The 23434-nt window shown below is 44.7% G+C and overlaps 1 protein-coding gene across 27 annotated transcripts in view; it reads left to right on the top strand.

Moving 5' to 3' along the window:
• The window catches only part of KANSL1 (KAT8 regulatory NSL complex subunit 1), a 195250-nt gene extending 175847 nt beyond the window's left edge, over positions 1 to 19403 (top strand). For 8 of the 27 annotated variants that reach the window (XM_054671338.2, XM_016946829.4, XM_016946828.4 and 5 more), the window contains 8 exons: positions 9423 to 9605; positions 10092 to 10280; positions 10621 to 10769; positions 15023 to 15147; positions 15848 to 15905; positions 16116 to 16228; positions 17010 to 17262; positions 17606 to 19403. In XM_054671338.2, the coding sequence (XP_054527313.1) occupies positions 9423 to 9605; positions 10092 to 10280; positions 10621 to 10769; positions 15023 to 15147; positions 15848 to 15905; positions 16116 to 16228; positions 17010 to 17262; positions 17606 to 17833 (1298 nt within the window). In that variant the 3' untranslated portion in view covers positions 17834 to 19403. Of the gene's footprint in view, positions 1 to 9422; positions 9606 to 10091; positions 10281 to 10620; positions 10770 to 15022; positions 15148 to 15847; positions 15906 to 16115; positions 16229 to 16726; positions 17263 to 17605 lie in introns of all 27 variants that reach the window. The other 19 variants (XM_063798414.1, XM_054671343.2, XM_063798413.1 and 16 more) reach the window with 4 other exon arrangements.
• The last annotated feature ends 4031 nt before the right edge of the window (positions 19404 to 23434 follow it).

Here is a 23434-nt window from a genome sequence, read left to right as displayed (position 1 = left end):
ACTGTCTCAAAAAAAAAAAAAAAAAGAGGTCTTGGATGGTGGGGACAACAAATAAAGAGATCATTTCTAAGAGTTCTCAGCACCTGAAGGAGAATCTCCCAGGTATTAAGCAAAAAAGTTTTGAATTTTAAAAATAAAATAGAGATAACTCAGGAGTTCTATCAACCAAGTCTTCTCTTAGAATTCTCCAAAAAGACTGCAACAGATCTACCAAACCAGAGGGTACCACTAAAAGATTGCAACTAAGAGATTTCCCTCTAACTCTTCAAGTGGCTGGGATGGGTCTGAGCTCAGTTACATGGTCCTATTCCTTGTCTGTCTTAGAATAAATACTGAGTTAATATCTAAAGTCTGATTAGCTAAATAAGTTTAAAAGAAGTTTTTTTTTTCAATTAATGAAGCTAAATATATTTACATGCCAAAGTTTTGATAAAAATGTTTTTAAAGCATTATGTAGTATTCAAATATAATCTTTACAACTATCTGAAATTATGATTTTTTAAAAATCACATATCAAATGGGGGTGCATGAGCAAAAACATTTTGAAACCACTATTCTAGATGGAAGCCAGCGCTTTCATAATCTGGATTGGTTTCATTGAATTTTCACGTAATCTCATGATCTGTGCCCAGCCTACAGAAGGTAGGAATTTCCTCTCAAATCACTGGTGGGTTTTTGTTGTTGTTGTTGTTTTGTTTTGAGACAGAGTCTCGCTTTTGTTGCCCAGGCTGTAGTGCAGTGGTGTCATGTTGGCTCACTGCAGCCCCCACCTCCTGGGTTCAAGCAGTTTTGTCTCAGCCTCCCAAGTAGCTGGGACTACAGTCGTATGCCACCACACCTGGCTAATTTTTTTGTATTTTTAGTAGAGATGGGGTTTTACCATGTTGGCCAGGCTGGTCTCCAACTCCTGACCTCAGGTGATCCACCCGCCTCGGCCTCCCTAAAGTGCTGGGATTACAGTCAGGAGCCACTGCACCTACCCTATTGTGTTTTATCAATATGTTAATGAATTATGTTATGGCTGTTTGTGTATTTGCTTTCTGTTATTTAAATTTTAGGGACCAGGCACAGTGGCTCACACCTGTAATCCCGGCACTTTTGGAGGCCGTGGCGGGTTCATCATCTGAGGTCAGAAGTTTGAGACCAGCCTGGGCAACATGGCAAAACCCTATCTCTACTAAAAACACAAGAATTAACTGGGCGTGGTGGCACACGCCTGTCGTCCCAGCTACTCAGCAGGCTGAGGTGGGAGGATCAGCTGAGCCCAGGAAGTCTTGGCCGCAGTGAGCCATGATTGAGCCAATGCACTGCAGCCTGGGGAACGGTAGTGAGACCCTGTCTTGGCGGCGGTGGGGTGGGGAAGGGATGGGATGTAATCTCCCTGAGGATAAGGGCTCCATGGTGTTCTTCATAATATCTCCCAGGTAGTCTGTAAGTTTTTTTTTTTTTTTTTTAATTTTTATTTTTTAGATACAGGGTCTTGCTCGGTGCCCTAAGCTGGAGTTCAGTGGAGTGATCACAGCTCACTGCAACCTTGACTTCCTGGGCTCTAAACAATCCTCCCACTTCAGCCTCCTAAGTATCTGGGACTACAAGTGTGCACCACCACAACCTGCTTCCCCGCCTCCCGCCCCCTACAAAGATGGGGTCTTGCTATATTGCCCAGGCTGGTTTTGAACTGAGCTCAAGTGATCCACCCATCTTGGCCTCTCAAAGTGCTGGGATTACAGGTGTAAACCACCACGCCCGGCCTGAACTTTTTCTTCAAGGGCCATATGGTAAATACCTTAGGCTTTGCAGGCCATGTAATTGATGTCAGTTCATGTCACAACTGCTCAACCCTGTCATTGTAGCACAAAAGCAGCCATAGACAATATGTGAACAAATGAACCTGATTGTGTTGCAACAAAAGTTTATTTATAAAAACAATCATTGCTAACCCTTGTCCTAGAGAGAATCCTTCTAATTGACAGTTGATCAAACATTAGATAACTATAATCCCCTGTTCTGCATCTGTTCTTCAAATGATTGCATTTCTGGCCACCTAAATCCAGTAGATACCGGGATTTTTGGCTTTTGTTACCAAAACCCCCTAGCTGTGATAAGGATGTGGTGTAATATTCCTGTGGCCATGTGATTTCTTGTAAGAGAAAGGAAACAGAAAACCTGGAACACATGGATAGTCAGGAGCTGGTGGAGCAATAAATAAACTTGAACACAATGAGTGGAAAACACTAAAACATTTTCCTCTGTGCTTCAGATTCCAGAGTCACTGACTTTCACCTTCCCTTGCCATTGGATTTATATAGCCCATGTAACTGCAGTTACTATTTGTATAGCATTTTAAAGTTTGTAGTACTCTTCTCATATTTGTCTCATATGCTGCTTTCAAAATTCTTTTTTTTTTTTACTTTTGAGACAGTTTTGCTCTGTCACCCAGGCTGGAGTGCAGTCGTGCAATCTCGGGTCACTGCAACCTCCGCCTCCCAAGTTCAAGCAATTCTCCTGCCTCAGCCTCCTGAGTAGCTGGGACTACAGGCACGCGCCACCACGCCCGGCTAATTTTTGTACTTTTAGTAGAGATGGGGGTTTCACCATATTGGCCAGGAGGGTCTCGAACTCCTGACCTCGTGATCCACCCGTCTTGGCCTCCCAAAGTGCTGGGATTACAAGTGTGAGCCACCGCACCTGGCTTTTTTTTTTTTTTTTTTTTTTTTTTGACAGAGTCTCACTCTGTCACTCAGGCTAGAATGCAGTGGTGTGGTTTTTGGCTCATTGCAGCATCGGCCTCCCAGGATCAGGTGATTCTCCCACTTCAGTGGGTAGCTGGGATTACAGGTGCACACCACCATGCCTGGCTAATTTTTTGCATTTTTAGTAGAGAAGAGGTTTCCCCATGTTGCCCATGCTGGTCTCAAACTCTTGGGCTCAAGCAATCTACCCATCTTGGCTTCCTAAAGTGCTGGGATTATAGGCATGAGCCACCATGCCCGGCCCAGAAATTTTGTAAGGTGTTACTTCAGTGTTAGTGCTCAAGGAACAGGCTTGGTAAGGTTGTGGCTTATCTAAAACTAAATGGCTAATGGGTTTGAATGCCTTCACAGTTCAGACCCAGATTATCTGATGCCCGTCCTTCCTTTTACTATATTTCAAGCTCCTTTCCAGACAGATTATTAAGAGGAGTCAGATTTTTACCCTTTTTGGGTTTCTGGCTACAGACAGCACCACTAGGAAGACTTAGGAATGTTTGTTGGGTTACTCTCTGAATTACTGTGTTGAATTGTATAGTCTCATACTTGAAGAAGGACAGGAAGCCCGGACACTTAAGCACACTCATTGGATATCACCTGCTAAACACAACAGTCATTTCTTTGTCAACAGCATTACCACATACAGTTGCAAATAACCTCCCCCACCCTCAGATATACCCAGACTGTGTGTCTCTCAGCTCCTGTTCCATCATTCAGCATCTCTACTAAGAGGTTCCATTTCCCTTGAACATTTTCTGTCCTGCCGACTGCAGGACACTAGATCTGACATGAATGCTGCCCTGCCGCATACCTTACACCTCCCACACCATCATTCAGAGCAACTACAGGCAGCAGTGAGGGGGAATGGAAAGAAAGATAGGGAACACTCCCCCTTTTCTGGTCTTTATAATTTTTATTTTCCTGCATCTAATCCTATTTGTTTTTCTGTCTATGTCTCACACACATACGAAGAGCTTCTAGCTATGGCCCTTGGGTTTGGACGAAAAAGTTGGTCATTAAATTCTCCTTATGAGACTGTGGAGAGAGAGAGAGAGAGAGAGAGAGATAGATATATAGATATATATATATAGATATATATATATTTTTACATGTAGGCTCTATTAACTACTGTATTTGCCTGTAGATTAATTACACCTCAGTTGGTTGACCTGAAGACCTGATTACCATGTCTAATATTATTCCTGTTGGAATAATTTTGCTTTGACCCAAACAACTGCCACATTCAGAATGCAGTCCATTTGGAAATCAGAAGATTCCCATGGTTGCAGAGATAGCCAACTCCAAAGGGCACCATTCACATAATATCCTGTGTAAATAACACACCCCCTGAAGTATTGGGATTCCCTGTACATCATTGTATAGCAGTAAATAACAGTGAAGGCTAGCAGCTTGGCATACTACTGTGTAGGTCAAACATTTGTGTGGTAGATTTTACTACTGGGCCACCCTTACAACCTCTTCTCTAGAAGATGTTTTAAAGTGGCAGGATTTCCAACTTTTTTTTTTTTCATAACAAGGTTAAAAATGATTTTGACTCATTAATTCCGTATAGTTACATTTATACCAGACATAAAGGCAGAAAATTGTTTGAATGTGATACTTAGCTGTTTTCTGGCCCCATAGGACAGATTTTTTTTTAAGTAGTTTTAGTGCTGTTTCCTAACCAGTTTGTGTAGTTTGTTAGAATAACAGCCAACTGCTGCTTTTCATCCTGGAGTTGTGCCTCGCACCTTGACTGTACCTCAGCCCCTCTCATTAAGTGTGTGTGGGTGATAGAAATTGAGGGACTGTGTTATAGCCAACTCTACGCCTGGCTGTGGAAGGTGGAGAGACTAGGGTATAATAACCTGTTAGTATTCCAGCAGGAAGGGGGCTTTGTTTTATCACCTCAAGTAATCAAATCCAGTTAATCCTTAGTTGGAAATGTAGAGGATATATAACCTTGGAGAAAAGCTTGTTAACTTTGTAAAAGGGGCTTAATAAGAGCACCACCTGCTGGCCATGAAGATCTGTGGTATTTTGAGAGAGCTTGCCAAACCCTGCACATGAGGCTACAGCAACTTCCCAGCAGGAGGAAGAAGTGAGCATTACAAAACACCCGGAAAAAGTGCGCCTGAGAAAATGGTGGAAAGTAAGGAGCCAGACAGCCAGGTGAATCATGGAATGTCAGACCCTAGTCATCCTGAAGTCAGGGTCTTCTCATTCATCTTTCATTTTGTTTGAGGAAACAGTAACTTAAGGATGACATTAGTAATTCGTCTTATTTTCCTGTTATTTACCTGATAAGGATCAGCACCCTCTTCTCTGAAAATAGCAGTTTACCTATGTGGGTATGGAATGTAGGAGACCTCTAGCTGAATGGATCTCTGGTGTGTTCTCTTCCATTTCATATCCCTTTTTTTGCTTACTTTCAGGTCCTGTATCCAGTCTATTTTAGATTTTTAACTCTTCACAGAACCTAGGTATTATCACTTACTAGTTAGTATATGAACTCAACCAGCAATTCCTAAGATATCTTTTTTTTTTTTTTTTTTTTTTAACTGACTGGGGGATCTAACTGGGTTCCTGTTCACTCTTAACATGGAAGCAATTAAAAGGCAACACAGCAAACTTCTAACAAAGTCTAGCAGCTGGAGTTCCTTAAACCGTTTATACTGGGTTTAAAGAGGAATTGCTCTTGATTCCGCTTAATACGTCAACTGGAGAGTACAAGGTAGTGTTCCATGACTTGGGTTCTACAATGTGCCAACTTGCATTTAAGAGCATTTAGTTGAGGGGAAGGGTTTAGGAGTGGAGTTCCAGTTGAAGAGTCATTGACTAAACATTTTAGAGTTGAGAGACTCATAGCAGTCATATAATCTAGCAGTAACAAATAGATGTCCTTTCTTGTGCCTATTCAAATGAATTGACAGTAACTGTCTGGAGTTATTTAATGTATTGTTTGGGAAGAATCTGAGGTCTCCAGTACAACAGGAAAGACAGCTGTGTTTGTACCTCCAGTACAACAGGAGGGTTAGAGAATGAATGCTAGAATGTTGCCAGCCCTGATCTAGCCCCACTGCCTCATTTCACAGGTGGAACTAAAGCCCAGCTGAATGATTTGTTCTTGCTTTCTCCTTCTACTCGAGATAGAACCAGGACCTGAATCCAGGCCTACTTGTTTCTAGTCATTGCTGTTTTCACTATAACCAGGTCTCTCATATCCCTGTCCCTTTTTTTTTCCTGGCTTCATTTTCAGATTTGGGAGAACGTTGGGGGAAAATAAAAGGAAAAAATAAAATCTATGCTTTTTGGAGTTCCATTACATATATATACAAAATATACACAGCCTTTGCCAAATGGGAGTAACTCTTCTGCTGACAAAGCGGTATTGTGGGATGGGCAGAAGTGACCTCGTCTCCTTTCTTGAGCCTCTTCTATACATTCCAGCTCAGCCCAGCTTTCAGATTGTTGTACAGGGCCGAATGCTTCTAGACAATGCTTTATTTCCTAGGATTTGGTATAGCTGAGTTTTTAAGTGTGGAAAAGAGTGATTATGAAAAATGAGAAGACAGCAGTGTCCTCAGAGACTGTGTTTTTACACTTGGACAGGTAGCAAATGTTTGTTTTCATTAAAACTTTAATAGTTTTCCTAATTTGTTTCACTGTCATAAAGCCCAGCAATCATGGAGCTGAGGCTGCTTACCCACTGGGAAAAATCATCCCTGAGAATATTAGCTTTTTTTTTTTTTTTCCCAACTCAGATTTTTATTCCAGTCCTGGAAGGCCTAACATTCAGTCCTCGAAGGCATAACATTCAGTGTCATGAAATTCATCATCTATACCATAGGCAGGAGTGGCTAAATTTCTTTTACTCTGCAGAACTGGCTTGGAAAATATTTTGTACTGTCTATTTCTTGGGAGTAATTTGAGAAATAATTGACTTTACTAAAGAATCCTCTCCATCCTCTGGATCAGTGAGTAGCCTCAAGGTATATTGTCTAAGAGTATGGGCTTTAGGGTTGTATAATCTTGAGTTTGAAAGTTGGTTGTTACTCGTTAAACTATGTAACCTTGGACATAGTTAATGTACCTTTCTGCACCTGTTCCCTATCTTTAAAATAAGCATAATTGTGTTTGCCTCATGGAACTGTTACAAAGATTAAGTGGCACACGCATGATGATAAACACACAGTGCCTGGCAGATAATAATGGGTTCAGTAATGTTAATTTAGACGTCTCTTCCCTGCCTTCTTATCCCCAGTTCAGATTGAGCATATCCTCTGTGCTCTATGGGAGCCAAAACCCCATAAGCTTTTAGAAAATATATTAAACAGGCCGGGTGCAGTGGCTCACGCCTGTAATCCCAGCACTTCGGGAGGCCGAGGCAGGTGGATCACGAGGTCAAGAGATCGAGACCATCCTGGCTAACACGGTGAAACCCCGTCTCTACTGAAAATACAGAAAACTAGCCGGGCGAGGTGGTGGGTGCCTGTAGTCCCACCTACTCAGGAGGCTGAGGCAGGAGAATGGCATGAACCCGGGAAGCGGAGCTTGCAGTGAGCCGAGATGGTGCCACTGCACTCCAGCCTGGGCGACAGCAAGACTCCGTCTCAAAAAAATATATATATACACACACACACACACACACACACACACACACACACACACACACACAATAAATTTCTAATAGTTCTAGAAGACATGCTATCAGTGACTGGAATTTGTAATTATTTTTGAAAGATGGATAAAGACAAGATAACTGTGAAGAAATAAATAGAAAGCCCAAAGCACATGCCAGGAGTAAGTTGCTGTGAGGTGGGAACTGATTACAGGAGGTTTTTGACCCAGAATTAAAGGGCAGAAGGAGTAGTGATAGGACCTGGGCATTTGTCTGGGTGATAAATTTGGACTCATTTTAGAATAGCTAGGTTAGATTTTCCTTTCCTGTCCTCTCACCCCACCAGAGCCTTCTTCTTTGAAGTAGTGGTGTTTCATTCTATTCTGAAGCAGTGGATAGGGACTCTGGCGGGAACTTCTGAGCATGCCCCAAGTGGTTACCGATTCCGAGGAGGAACTGGGAGGTGAGGAAAAATGTGCTGGCTTTTAGATTTGAATATCCCTGGAAAGCTTTGCAGAAGCTTGAAAACAGACTCACACTGCTATCCATGGTGGTGAAATGTCAGAATATTGAAAACATAAAAAGGAAAATCTAAAAGTTATACATCAGCACCAGAGGTTCCAGTCAGAGTAATAGGCAAGAAGTAAAAAAGGAATACAGATTGGAAAGAAAAGGTAAAACAGTCTCCATTTGTAGATGACGTACTTATGTCTATAGAAAATCCTACTGAATAAACAAGAAAAAGTCTATAACGAAGTAGTTTCACAGGCTACAAGGTCATTTATATAGCAGTTTATTGTACTTCTATATACTAGTAATGAAGAACTGAAGTTGAAATTTTAAAAGGTACTATCTTTAATCATTTCCATCTGTGACTTTTGTCAGCCTGGCCTTCACTGCCCGTATTTCTATCAGTATTTTGGTCAAAACCATTTAACAAATCTCTAAGAAGTTCCAGACTTTCCCTCATCTTCCTGTCTTCTTCTGAACCCTGCAAACTCTTCCAACTTCTGCCCATCAGAAAACATTAATTCTTAGGAATAAACTTAACAAATTGTATTTAAGACCGGTATGTCAACAATAACTAAACACTGTCAAGAGAAAATCAAGACAAACGTAAATAGATGGAGAGAGAGATACCACGTCAGTCGATTGAAAGATTCAGTATTGGTGGTGGAACACATGGAAGTTGTCCCCAAATTGATCTGTAGAGTCAGTGTAATACCACAAGTTTGTTGTTGTTTTTTGCAGAAGCTTAAAAGGCAAAAACCAGACCACCTACAAGTAAGAAAGAATCCGATTCCCTCTTAAGTATAGCACTGGATATTAGAATACACGGAAGAATTGAATAGCTTTAAATGTTTGAGAGGAAAATGGTTTAAATCTAGAAATTCCTTTTCTAAAGGAATTGCTCAAGGATATATTCTTGGGAAAAATCTAAGAAAATGGAAAGATAAGAAACAGCATAAAAAATTCAGTCCAAAAGATGTTGATTTGTGATATTGAACATTAACCAGTCAGCTAAAAATCCCCGATAATCTCATGATGGGAATTGGCGGAGCCACAGAGGAAGGAAGGAGAGAATGGTATGTAGTTCTTATTTGGAGAGAGTATGTAGTACTCAGTACAGTGCCTGATAACATAGATAATGAATATTGTTGAATAATTGCATCCTGATTAACTTTATATTGATAGAAAAGAAGTAGGCTTAAATATGTTTTTAAATCTCTAGAATAGAAACAGGATGTTTTCAAACCAGTAAATTCAACAAACAAGGATACAAGAACAAAAACTCCATCAACCAAACCAAAAAGGTGTCTTGTTTTGTTTTGTTTCCCTTTGGGACCTGAAAGTAAAAAGCTAAAGTGACCTGCTTGCAAATAGAAGAATGACCTTCAGTAATGTTCACATAAACAGATCTTCCATATGACAGCACTTGCCCTGCCAAGTGTCAGGCCACTGGGCAAATAAAAGGAGGGTGGAGTGTAGGTCTTGAACACTAGAGAGGCCAGGTGTTTGGACTAACCTGTAGCATTTTATGTTTCTTGCAGATGTTCCCACAAGCCTGCATTTCCAGAGCATGCTGAAATCTCAGTGGCAGAACAAGCCTTTTGACAAAATCAAACCTCCCAAAAAGTTATCGCTTAAGCACAGAGCACCCATGCCGGGCAGTCTGCCAGATCCAGCTCGTAAGGACAGGCACAAATTGGTCAGCTCCTTCCTAACAACAGCCAGTAAGTGTCAGGGAGCCGGGAAGTCCCCCAGAGTATCAGTGACTTTTCATTCCTTTTATATTCTCAAATTTGTAGTTTGCATGCATGTTGGGGTTGGGAGAGGCAGTTGACCGATAACAAATTCAGCTCACAGTGACTGCTTCTGCTTGTCTTGGATGCTCTCAGATGGACTTCGGGAGCTATTCTAGATACCATGGATCTTGGAGCAAGACCCAAAATGCTCAGTGAACAGCCAGCAATGGCATGGCATTGAGTTCATCTACGGGCAGGTGTCTTCTGTATCCTGGTGACATGTTTCTCTGGTTCTGGGCTCCCTGTGCCTATCCTAGCCATTGTGCAAATTACTAGAAACTTCAGTCCTGAAGGACTGTCCTGCTGCCCTGGGTATACGGCGTTGGCCTAGAGAGAACTCGAGAGCTTGGAACTCAAATAAGAAAATATTTGAGAGGACATATTTCACAGCTCTTTTTCTGTTCCCCTCTTCAGAGCTGTCCCATCACCAAACCCGGCCTGACAGGACCCACAGGCAGCACTTAGACGATGTGGGGGCCGTGCCCATGGTGGAGCGAGTGACAGCGCCAAAAGCAGAGCGCTTGCTCAACCCACCACCACCCGTGCATGACCCAAACCACAGCAAAATGAGATTGCGAGACCATTCATCTGAGAGAAGTGAAGGTAGGGCCAGGCCCATGGCACCTCTACCTGCAACTGCACCTGCTCAGGGCTTTCTGGGGCAGCCTAGGCTTCTCTTAATTGCCCCCAGCTTTGTCCTTCACTTTCTAGGAAAGCAGAGTAGAGGGACGCTACCGCTTCTAAATGGAGGTCACTTCTTAACTGCTACAGCAACCTCTGCCCTGCCCCTACTTCCCACAGCTAGTGTCCTTCACCTTTTTATCCTCTAGGCATAGAAAACATTTTTGCCTTTAGTATGTATTGCTGCCATTCCAAGCTTGTGTTAGAAGTAACGCTGGTTAAGATAGCCATGTATTTCTCTCTTTTCTGTTGACTTCTGCAGTGTTGAAGCATCACACAGACATGAGCAGTTCGAGCTACTTGGCAGCCACCCACCATCCTCCACACAGTCCCTTGGTGCGACAGCTCTCCACCTCCTCAGATTCCCCTGCACCCGCCAGCTCTAGCTCACAGGTTACAGCCAGCACATCGGTAAGTACCTGTGTGGGGTTGGCCGGACACCCCCTCTGCAGGTCACAGCTCACTCAAGTGGTTCCAGAGGACAGTGTGAGGGTGGGTTATAAAGCCCAGGGCATTTATAGGATCTCAGCTCATCATGACATATGTATGTATGTCTGTACCATTTTTAAGTCAAAGTCATGGTACTTGACCTTCTGTTGTTTTTCTTGAGTTGTTTTTCATAGCAGAGATGGATTTATGCTGAGCCATCCATAGAAAGCTTGATGCAGGGACAAACTCTTAAGGTGATCTGTGACTATTCAAGATCTGTTGGACTAAGTTTCACACAGGACTCAACAGTTCCGTGGCCCTAATCCTGTTGGCCCAAGAAGTGAACAAGAGAGGAGGGGTGGGTAGAGGGGAGATTCCCATGGGCGTTGGAATCAGTGTTTGATTTCCTTGGTTTTACTCTCTGGGTGAGTGGAGGTGAAGTACTGAGAATAAACACTAGGCGTGAGGGTACCAGAAGAGAAGGGAAGGGAGAAGGCAGAGTCCATGCTTTTTAGGTATACAGAGCAGAATTACAGATCCAGCAGGCCCCCATGGCAGGACATTTGGCATGCACACACCAGATTTTACGATACCACACTCCATCTGGAAGCAGTTTGCACAGCTATTCCAGACACATTTCCTTTAATTTCATTCTAATATTTTAATTCCTCAAGTGTGCCCTCTTGGAACATACATACCTGTAGCTGCTATGGACCTACTCAAAGGGTCCTTTTTGTGTAATAATTACAATGTAATGTAATGGTAAATGTAAAAGTCTACAACTGTAATGTTTATTGAACACTTACTACATGCCAGTGATCAGTGATTTACATGTGTTACATGTTATAATGCCTTTTGAGATGTAGGTTGGTACTGTGGATTTCATTTTATATGCATGAAAACTGTCAAGGCAACTTGTGAGGGTTATAATTATGATTCAAACTCAGGCAGCCTGACTGTAGAGCCAGCTCTTTTACCATTACACTACACAGGCTAAGCCTGGGTGAGGGTATTGCAGAGGCAACTTAGGAAGTTCCTTCAGAGCCTAGATCAGGAAACTTCCAAGCTCATAAAATGGACTCACTAGGCTCCTGTGATCAGGTAGGAATTCACATTGTTCTCTCTTTGCTGTTACAAATCAATCTTTTCCAAATGGCCTCTTTGCTCTTCGACTTTCTTTACCCCTGTAACCCACAAATTTTATCTAAATAGGTGTGTAGTGTCCCTCACATACTCAGTTATCCAGCAGCAAAGGGTTTCAGATAACCAAAGTATTTATAAAAAAGAGTCTAAACTAATTCTGATAGAAAATCTGAACTCAGAGATTCAGGACTTGGTGAGCACTTCAATATTTCTGTGTCTGGAGAATGTTAACTTAGGCCTGGATCACTTGAAATTTTTACCATTTATTGAGTAAAAATTTTGTGTATAGCACTATGCTAACCCCTGAGGCTCTCTCATTGCCAAGTTTTTTCAAAGACTCTGGATTTATGTAAAAGAAGATAGGCCAGGCGCAGTGGCTCACACCTATAATCCCAGCACTTGGGGAGGCGGCTGAGGCGGGTGGATCACTTGAGGTCAGGAGTTCGAGACCATCCTGGCCAATAAGGTGAAACCCTATCCCTACTAAAAATACAAAAATTAACTGGGCGTGGTGGCATGTGCCTGTAGTTCCAGCTACTCTGAGGCAGGAGAATCACTTGAACTGGGAAGCGGAGGTTCCAGTGAGCGGAGATCAAGCCATTGCACTCAAGCCTGGGCGTCGCAGCAAGACTTCGTCTCAAAAAAAAAAAAAAAGAAAGAAGATAGGCCAGATAACAGCAGGCTCTCAGTATCTGCAGTATCTGCAGTGGGGATTGGTTCCAGGACCTCCCATAGATAGCAAAAGCTATTGTTGCTCATGTCCCTAATATAAAATGGCATAGTATTTGCATATAACCTATGTGTATGCTTTAAATCCCATATACTTTAAATCATCTCCAGATTACTGATAATACCTAATGCAATGTAAATGCTATAAAAATAGTATGCTGTATTGTTTAGAGAATAATGAAAAGAAAAATCTGTACCTTTTCAGTACAGACACAATTTTTCCCCCCAAATATTTTCAATCCACAATTGGTTGAACCCATGGATACAAAGGGCCAGCTCTCCTTGAAATCAAGTAAAGAACCCAGAGGACACTGGAGAAAGGTATGGAGGAGAGCGAGTGTTTTTGTCAGTGCTTCCCAAAAGCCAGTAGCTGCATCAGAATCACCTCAGCAGCTTTAAAAAACAAAACCAACCAACCAGACACTTCTAAAGATCTGATTTGTTGCTGGCTGTGATATTGCATGCCTGTAGCTCCAGCTACTCAGGAAGATCTCTTCAGCCCAGGAGATTGAGTCCAGCCTGGGCAACATAGTGAGACCTCATCTCTTAAACAAACAAACAAACAAAATTCTGATTTTATAAAAGAGCAGGGGGAGTCCTAGAACCTTTTTTTTTTCTTTTTTAAATACTCCTTAATGTTGCTTCTGATATACAACCAAGTTTGGGAACCAGTTTTATTCTCATCACCTGCTCTCTATCTCTGGCTCTAAATAGGAGATAGTAGTTAATTTAGACCTAATGAGTAGCTAACATAATAGGGGGTGAGTCTAGGCAGAGGATGAGATACAGAGCCCGTTGAACCATCCCACAACCTGCTCCAGTATCTTTTTCTCGAAGGTACTAACAACAAGCCCAAGAAGTTTCAGGGAAAGTGTATACCTGTTTCTGCCAGCAGTTTCACATTTATTCTTGACCAAGATACTGGGAAGGCTGTCTCTCTTGAGGCTTTCTTAAGATGCATTTCTTGTAGTGGGATGTATAATTTCAGCACAGATCTGGCAGTGGCAGAGGTCTCTGGGTATGAGATCACTAATCCTCAGCTACAGAACTCAGGCAAGATCCCCAAAAGTCTGTTTAACCATTTTGGTTAACCAGATATCCTAAATTTCTGAGGTCAATGGCAGTCATCTGATTTGATAGAGAAAGAAATTGAAGTGAAAAGGGCATTGTGGTCATCTGAAGTTACAAATGACAGTGACTGAAACTCTGGCCCAGGAAGTGCTGACTTTTAACATTCTCTGAGAATGTCCTAAGATGATAGGATGAATAAATGGTATCTCACCGTCCAGGAACAGAGGATAGAGGGGTTAGTTATAGGGGACTTCTTACTCCTCCAACCCCTTCCCTGTGGACTGACCACACTTGGTGGTTTAGGTGTAAATGCAGCCTCTTAGGTGTTTTCCAGCTGTTTTGTTGCCATGGCAGCGTGTTTGTTATGCCACTGTTTCCTTCTGGCCTCTCACAGCTCAGTTGCTAGTCTCTGTTTCAGGATAGGGTATTAACTATCTGGGCAGCAGCAGCTAGTAGACTTCTTCCTCCATCCAAGAGACTAAGCCATTTAGTTCCCTAGTCTCCCAGCTACTGTAGATGCTTACCTCTGCCTCTGATATTCGATCCTTGGAAGTCTTATTTTTCCAAGAGTTTGGTCTTCTCAACTATTTCCTATAGAAGCAAATTTCCTTTCACCAGGAATGTGAGGTATAGTCAGGTTCTCCTCTTTAGTTTCCCTCCATTCATCTCCTTTGATACAGCTAGAAAGCTCTCAGCTCTTTCCCCAAGAATCATCAAAAGAGGGGAAATCACATAAAGACTGGGCAGATGGTGGGTGCAGATTTAGCTGAAGAGTTCAGATCTTTGAGAAGGAGGTGCATTCATGACAACCAAGGTTAGATGATGTATTGAGATGGGCCTATCCTTTGGGCCTCTTTCAGCATAAGCTTTCAAGCATTGCTTTTAGGGGAGGGGCCACTATGAGTCTTAAGTCATAAACGGGGATAAAGGAAGGAAATAAAGATTGTAAAAGGAGAGGAGGTTAATAGAGGTGTATATAGAGTAGGAACCCCAACAGTTAAGATCCCAGGTACCCACCCCTATGAAATTTACGCATGAGCCCTTGAAGGAAGAGGGTGACCAGTGGGACTTATGAATGGGAATAACTCCTCATGACCACCTGGTATTTCTCCGCGAGGTTTTTTGCTGTTGGAGACTGACTCCTAGGTGGGAGCAGCTGCTATGGTCATTACTCAGCTTCAACCCAAGGACCCAGATGCTTGGTTATTGGTGATCCTGCTTTAAGTCTTAGATGAATGATTTGATGTCTGTAAAATTGTACCTTCCTTTTAAACTTAATTTTTATCTTACAGCAGCAGCCAGTAAGGAGGAGAAGGGGAGAGAGCTCATTCGATATTAACAACATTGTCATCCCAATGTCTGTTGCTGCAACAACTCGCGTAGAGAAACTGCAATACAAGGAAATCCTTACGCCCAGGTAGAAGCTCAGAATAGTTGGCTCCTCTCCCCATTCTTCCTGCTATTGCCCTTTTTCCCTCTTCTCTTCTGACCAAGAGTTGGGCCCTAGTCTTTGGTTCTGTCTTCTCATTAAGAGAAATTCTTATCTGATAAGAACGAAATTATTTCTGTATATAGTTCTCTCTCATTCCATTATAGGAACACACCAAACGAACCAGCAGTCACAGCCTGGTAGGCCATTCACTTACTGGTCTAGAGACCGGTTTTGTCAACACATACAGTATGTTTTAAAATACTGAATTTGTTGTCAACATCAAAGTAGGATTTCACATAAAAATCTTTGTTTCCAGCTTTTGTTGCCAAACAGAAGATTAGGCAACCCTGGGTATGCATTTCCATATGGGAGCAATCAGCTGGTCCTGAACAGTGGTGGTCCCCTTTAAACAGGTTTCTTTTCTTGTGTTTGTCACAGTCTCTCAGCCTCAGCCTTACCCTAGGCCGCTTCTCTCATTTCTGGCCTTCTTGGGCATTTGAGTAGGTGGCCAATTTCACAGGCCTTGACAGGGTAGGGAGACTGAGCTGTGATAGGGCAGAGCCTACCCGGCAGAGAGCAGTGTCATCCACAGGTGCAGGATTCTCATCCTTGCATGGACACTTTGACCCTGCCCCCAGTTTTAGCCTGCTTGCCATCTCATGATTGTCTGTTCTTGGTTTTGCAGCTGGCGGGAGGTTGATCTTCAGTCTCTGAAGGGGAGTCCTGATGAGGAGAATGAGGAGGTAATGGCCTGGTTCTTCTGTTAGAAGAACACGTGTGTACACATGCACACATACATATGAGTGCACACACCCTAAATGGCCTGAAGACTTGTGGGTGTCAAGTGCAAGCTCCTTGTATTCCTGTCGTGACCGGGAAGAACCTAGAATGGGGTGGGACTGGTTCTTAACTCCTGGAGAAAAGAGGGGATCGATGAAGCTGCTCTATTGCAGATTGAGGACCTATCCGACGCAGCCTTCGCCGCCCTGCATGCCAAATGTGAGGAGATGGAGAGGGCACGGTGGCTGTGGACCACGAGTGTGCCACCCCAGCGGCGGGGCAGCAGGTGATGGGGCAGGCTTGGGTCCCCAGGGCCTGTGGAGAGAGGGTGGACAGGGAGTTTGGGCCCTACTTGAGTCCATGGAATTGCTACTGCCTCTTGGTTGCTCATCATACTCATCTACTGGCAGTGGCAAAGAGCTCAGAATTTCCTTGGTGTTTGTTGGAACTAGTGGAGATATATGGAACTAGTGGAGATATAAGGAGCCAAGTGCTAGATCCTTGCTGAGAAGTCACTATTTAATTCGGAATTCCCATGATCTGTGGCATTTGGAAGACAGTTGGGGGGGTCATGGTGATTCAACCCGGGGAGCTTGGAAGGCCTCGCTGCAAGTTAACCTTCCTTTGGACAGTGGCTTTGTGATGCCACTTGAAGAAACTGCCCCCCCTTAACGTCCATCACTACCCTGTCTCCATTTATTGTTAACAGTGGCAGAAACCCTCGGGATTCTCAAGTAGAAAGTTTTGGGAGCTCTTACTTTTACTTTTTTTTCTTTGACTACAGTTTTCAAAGTCTACACGAATCTCCCTAACCTCCTGAATTCACTAGGCACTTTGCTATGGACTCACCTGGCATTGTTCAGCCATGCTTTTTTCTTGGGATGGTAAATGTTGTATACCTACCCCTCCAGAGAATCGTGGGAAGAAACGGGAGTTGCTGGATCCTAAGGAAAATCTGTTGGTCTTTGTTTGCCTCAACTCCTCCAGTGGGGATGCTTTTTTCATGCCCTCTACCCCCATAAGTAAACATTTCCCAGGCACTCAGATTTGCATTCCTTGGTGTGCAGGTCCTACAGGTCATCAGACGGCCGGACAACCCCCCAGCTGGGCAGTGCCAACCCCTCCACCCCCCAGCCTGCCTCCCCTGATGTCAGCAGTAGCCACTCTTTGTCAGAATACTCCCATGGTCAGTCCCCTAGGAGCCCCATTAGCCCGGAACTGCACTCAGCACCCCTCACCCCTGTGGCTCGGGACACTCCGCGACACTTAGCCAGTGAGGATACCCGTTGTTCCACACCAGAGCTGGGGCTGGATGAACAGGTAAGGGACGCAGCCTTTGGGTGGGGTTGGCATGGTTGGGGGATGGAACCAGGAAGGGACAGCATCTGCTGAAGAGGGACCTAGCCATCCCCTCCCCATTTTGAAGGGACAAAGGGCTGCACTTAAATTGATCTCCTCAACGTTCAGTGGAACTGTATTGATCATTGCTAAATGATCAATACAGTTGTCTGGGTATACCCTAGGAGGGGTGTTCCCAGACTGTCCCAGGAACACTAGATAGACTGGTCCTAGGCTCCAGGCCACAAGGTTTGTGGCAGGGCCTTAGAGCAGGAAGCAGGCTGGCTGGGACTGGGTCCTCAAAGAGCAACTTGTCTGCCTACAGTCTGTCCAGCCCTGGGAGCGGCGGACCTTCCCCCTGGCGCACAGTCCCCAGGCGGAGTGTGAGGACCAGCTGGATGCACAGGAGCGAGCAGCCCGCTGCACTCGACGCACCTCAGGCAGCAAGACTGGCCGGGAGACAGAGGCAGCGCCCACCTCGCCTCCCACTGTCCCCCTCAAGAGTCGGCATCTGGTGGCAGCAGCCACAGCTCAGCGCCCGACTCACAGATGAGCGGGAGACAGCCATCTAAACAGACTCACTAACTATTGGCATTAAAGCTTCAGAAATCTCTGCGTTTGATATTCAAACATCATATGCCGGAAATTTTCACAGTTTTTAGTGAACTTAAGGAATTTAGATCCTACTTTGGTATTTTTTTTTCTTGTTTTAATTTTTGTTTTGTTTTTGTTTCCATGTTTTCTTGTCACACACCTGAGCACTTCCTCCCGTTGGCAAACAGAAGTTCAGGATGAGACCCTGCTGGCCTGGTCCTGGCACATCCTCTGCACTGTTGAATCACTGGACTTACTGATCTTAGATGACCACCCCCTCCCTCACACCTGTGGGCAGGACAGAACAGCCTGGCGGGCAGAGGGCTACAGTTTAGCATGGCCTTCTTGAGCTAGGGTGGAATGGGGCAGGGTGCTCTGGACTCTTACCCCCTCCCCTCCCATCTGTGGCTTGGCTCCGCTGTGGCCCTCCTGGCTGGGTCCCCTTGGTTTTTCGTGCTGGAACATCCCCACCAGAGCCTCTCTGCCATAACTGCCAGCTGCTCTCCCCGAGTGCTCAGCTGGCACAACACCTTTCCTTTCTCACCCAGAACTTAGAGACTGATTTTTTGTTTCATCTGCATTTGGTCTTCTCTGTTTTGACTCTTTCACTGCAGTAACCTGGCTGTGGCTGCTCAGGTTCCCCTCCTCATGCCCCTTGGTACCCTTCCCTGTCTGCTCTCCCATGCCATGTACACACCCACAACCCGTCCTTCCACTTGGAATGTTTTTACCACCTATCCTGATCTTTGAAGGTAGGGTTAGGACTACTTAACCTCTATTCCCACTCCCCTGCAAACTGGGGGTTGTGGGAAGTGAGCAGCCATCTCCCTGTGTGATTTTTTTTTTTTTTTCCCTCTGATTCACTTTGCCATGTTTCCTTCACATCCAGATCCCTGTCGGTGTTAGTTCCACTCTTGGTCTTTCACGCTCCCCTTGCCTGTGGAACATTGTCTGGTCCTAGCTGTGGTTCCCATTGTTCCCCCTTCACCCTTCTCTGTTAACCTTGTGCCTGTCTTCTGTATGATCACATCACCAAAAAGGGGGAGGGGGGAGAAGACTCTTTTTTTTTGGCCATTTTGTAATCGTATAAAAATAGTAGACAACTGCTTAATGGTTGGGGTTTTTTCACAATTTTCAACATTAGTGATTTTTTTTTTTCTGTTTGCAAGTTAAAGGGTTTGTCATTGTTTCTTTAAAAAAAAATACAATAATGCACCATATCCCTATGCATAAAGTGCTTCTTCTATTTATAAGGTTGAAAATTCTGAATAACCCTTTTAGCATTGAAAAAAAAACAAAAACAAAAAATAAAAAAAAACAACCTTGTATTTTGTAAATATTTTCTTTTCCTGCTTTGGAGCTGTGTAATGGCAGCGAAACATGTAGCTGTCTTTGTTCTATAGAAATGCTTTTCTTCAGAGAAGCTGATCTTTGTTAATGTCTTGATTCTGTTCGCAAAGCACAGACTAGTGCTTAAAAAAAAAAAAGAAGGAAAAATTGAAAAAAATAAAAAAAAAAAAGTTACAGAATGCTGTGTACCAGGCCTTTCTTGACTTACTGAACTGTGTATGCATGGTAGTGTTGGCAGTTTCGGAGCTGGCTCTCTGCCGCCGTTCTTTGGGGTTCTCTGACTTGCTCTATACCTTGGAAAATCTCCATTCTGTCTTGTGGGAACGCCGCAGGTTGATCTGATGGCCACCAGAGAGAGAATGGTGGTGGCTTTTCACTGAGGGTAAGGGCTGCCAGGAGGAGAGGGGATCTGCATTGATCATCTCTTTTTTCTTTTTGTTGAGTGAAAGCAGTTGATGCACTTTCTCTCTAGTGAAGTCAGCTGTATGATATTTTCTATCTGTTCTAAGTTGCTCTTTAAAGGAGATTTTGCTTCTCACCGTTAAATTTTTCTGAGGTTTGGTGGGGTCAGTGAGATACATAATTTGCTTAGAGCCTGGATTGGTTCTTGCCTGCTGCCTGAGATTATAACATCTTCCTTCTGAGGAGGTTACATGCTTTTTTTTTTTTATTGTTTGAGATGGGATCTTGCTCGATTGTCCAGACTGGAGTGCAGTGGTGCAATCTTGGCTCACTGCAGCCTGGATCTCCTTCCTGGCCTCAAGAGATCCTCCCACCACAGCCTTACCAGTAGCTGGGACTGTAGGCATGTGCCACCATACCCAGCTAGTTTTCGTGGGTTTTTTGTGGAGATAGTGTCTCACTATGTAGCCTAGGCTGGTAGGTGCTTTTTTTTTGTACAAGATGAATAAGTGGGTGGGGCTGGTTCTCCCTCTGCTCTCTTCTTTGCATGGCAGTCAAGCTGAAACAGCCAGTGAGGCTGTCTCTTGTGGCTCTGAAAGCCATGCTCTCTGAGATAGCACTTCTCTTTTGCTGGCCTGTTGCTGCTTTTGTAGCTGCAGTTAAAATCTGTTTTACTTAAACATCTGCCTGCGGTGGCAAACACATCAGGAAGAGCAAAGAAAAGTAGTATTTTGAAACCATCTAAGGATTCAGTATCATGACCTTGGCATAGTTAAAGGAATAATATGATGGATTACTGTTTTGTTTTTGTTTTCCTTTGTGGCATTGCTATGAAGACGCTATCTGGTTATCCCTATCTTGGTTTAGCAGAAATACTCCTCAATCTATAATAAGGTACCAAAGGAAAGAAGGCAGCTCTGCAAACCTAGCAGGAATCTAAGCCGTTCATTAAGCTGATTGGCTTGGTGTTCTGCTCCAGCCCCAGGCCTCTGGACTAAATTTCCAGGGATGAAAGATCCCATATCCTCATCCCCAACCTTGTCAGGTTTGCATACACTGGTGCCGGTCTTGCAAACTGAGTGCTGCATCGTGAGGTCAGCCACAAGGCTTTGTATTGCCCTTTGAATGGGACTAGGATGGTTTGCCAGCATCACAAAGAAGCAACTGCAAATGAGCAAGTCTGAGAACTCTCACCTTCAGGGCCCCAGAGAGAGCTGTTAATCCTGATGTCCAGCTTTTATTAATACTGTCATTTCCTGTTCTGAGCTAAATTATCTAAGGGTGGGTGGGAAAGAACTTAAAAAATAGACATTCTATATCACTTTCTTGTCCTTGGAATCCATGAATGGAGACCTTATTTAATCAGAGTAATAACTTTATTTCCAAATTCACTTTTACAGCAACAGTCAGTGTAAATCATTTGTTAAAACACACAATACACTATATAGACATTCACAGACAGAAAGCTAAGCTAAGATGATTTCATGTCCCTCCCCCCACCCTCAGAATTACCGAAGAAATCATGGGACTTGCAAGTGCCAGAAACAGTCCTGCTCAACATGGCAAACTCATGGGGCTAAGTCTATTAGGAGGTGAGACTCTAGGCCAGTGCCCAGGGTAACCCTTTTCAAAGCTGAAGAGAAATCAGAAGTTTTATGAAGCCGCAGGTCTGTAGATGGGACACGCAGGTGATCACCTCTGCCCTCGCCCCGACCTCGTGGCTTTACTTGGAGAACAAAGATGAGGAGGGTGAAGCGAGTGATCTCAGCTCCAAAAGCACAGGCTGTGTGTCTGGAGCCAGTGTGAGGTGGCACAGAGGTGCCAACGGCTTAGAGGGAAGGATGCCAGGGTCTTAGGGAGGCATGATTGTGGGCTTAGGACCCCTGAAAGAGGGCAGCAGGCCAAAGCAACCAGATGTCTATATTCCTATGCCTGCACCTGGCTGGGGAGGAAATGGGGAACTAGCCAGCTGCCTGGGAAAGCCTGTCAGTGGAAAAGAGAAACCCCAAGGGCCTCTAACCCCGTGGCTGCTCCCTCCCTCTAGCAAATGTGGTTGAAATCATGAAAAGGGTTACGAGGCAGTTTAAGTGCTGCACCCCAAGATCTCCCTTTGCCCATGTTAACTATCTTACACATTCCTCCCCCCTCCCCCCATAGCACAACAAGCAATAGCAAACAGGATACAGTCTCACCACTGAAGTCAATTTAAATGGAACTATTGATAAAGTGAGTCAACAGCTTGAAGGAGCCGGCATACAGTATATCCTATCTAGCCCACCCAAGGACACTGGCTCTGCAGGTGGGAGAAGTGAGGGGAGGGGAGGAGTGCCCAGCCCTGGGGGGATTGTCCTCATTTAAGATCACAAGCCAGCGTGCCTTTTCAATTTATCTGCCAGCACTGATCACCCTAAACCATGATCTTAGGCTGGCCCCAAGAGCCTGCCCCACAAGGGGGAGATCCCAGAGCCTTCCGTATAAGGCCCATGGTGCTGAAGAGCAGGGCACAAGAACTTCAGGAAGAGGAACCGAGTTGTGTGAAGAAATGCGGCCGAAACTGTTGGCAGTAATGAGGGGGGCATATCTCTAACCACCACCAAATCTACCCCACATTTCCTTCTCCTTCTCAGATCCCTTCAACTTACTTAGGAGAATTGCTGGAACTCAGCGAACGGCAGGGAGGCTCTTGGTGGAGAGTTCTGGGCCCAGAGACTTCCTTGCAGGGAAAGCTCTAGCTGCACACGAAGCTGCCAGCCCCAGGGGAGGCCCTGGATTTCTACTGCCAAGTCCCTCAGGGTTGCCTTTAACTGTACCCAAACCAGAAGTGGCAGAATTGGGCCTGAGGCTGCTGAGTTTCTTTAGGCAGCAATGTTTTGCAAAGGCGGCTTCCCTTTTCTCATGGCAGCAGATGGAGTTTGTGCAAGGTCAGCGGGCTGAGGTGCTCTGGTCAAGGCTTTGGGAACAGTGTCTCCTGACTTGTCAAGTCATCCTTCCTCAGGCAGGCAGCTTGGGCCTCTAGAGCAGATCCAGGACAGGCAATTCATCCCAATCCCTGCTGTGGTCGCAGGGCCCTTGGTGGGAGGCTGCGCTGCCCCTCCAGAGGGCGAGCTTGGAGAGGAACCCAGTCTGAGGGGTAGGCTGAGGCTCACGGAGCTTCTGGGAGCTGCAGATCCCCCCAGCTGGCACTGGCTTCCTTTTTCTTGTGATGCAGGAGTTGTAAGCCTCCTTTGGGACTGCCTTGAGACTTCGGGCTATGACCAGAGAGAACCATCCTCGCGCCGCAAGCCAGACCAGCCACAAGACCTAGTCCGTGCCCTGACACAGGGAGCCCCAAGGGGAAGTAGGGAAGGGGACATCATCGCTTCAGTCCTAATCCTGTGCTTCAGGCCTTCGTCACAGCTGAACGGCCTCCTTAGCTGCTAGAAGCTGGTCTCTGTTGGGTCCCAGATGCTGAGGAAAGCCTTTCAAAACTTGGGAGGCCCCAGCAGGGTGGCACCACACAGGCCACACGAGTCCCAGTGTGGGGGTGAGAGACACCTCGTGAGGGTGGGTTAGAAACCTCTTTACAAGCATTTCAAGATACATGCGTCCTTTTTTTTTTTTTTTTTTCTTTTCACTATCATAGTCACTCTGGTGAATCCAAGCATAAACAGACAAATCCAACTACAACTCAACAGGGTGCAGATGGGGAGGGCAGGGCAACATCTATGTATATGTTCAGCTGCTCCAGCAGAACAGACAGCATGGCTTCCAGCTGGGACTGGGGGGAAAGAACCATTTCCAAGGGGGTGTGTTCCCCTTTGTCGGGTGT

The sequence above is a fragment of the Pan troglodytes genome, chromosome 19, assembly GCF_028858775.2.
Source record: "Pan troglodytes isolate AG18354 chromosome 19, NHGRI_mPanTro3-v2.0_pri, whole genome shotgun sequence".
In the NCBI taxonomy this organism is placed as follows: domain Eukaryota; kingdom Metazoa; phylum Chordata; class Mammalia; order Primates; family Hominidae; genus Pan; species Pan troglodytes.
Note: the sequence above shows the minus strand (reverse complement) of the source record. Positions and strands in the feature narration are given on the sequence as shown.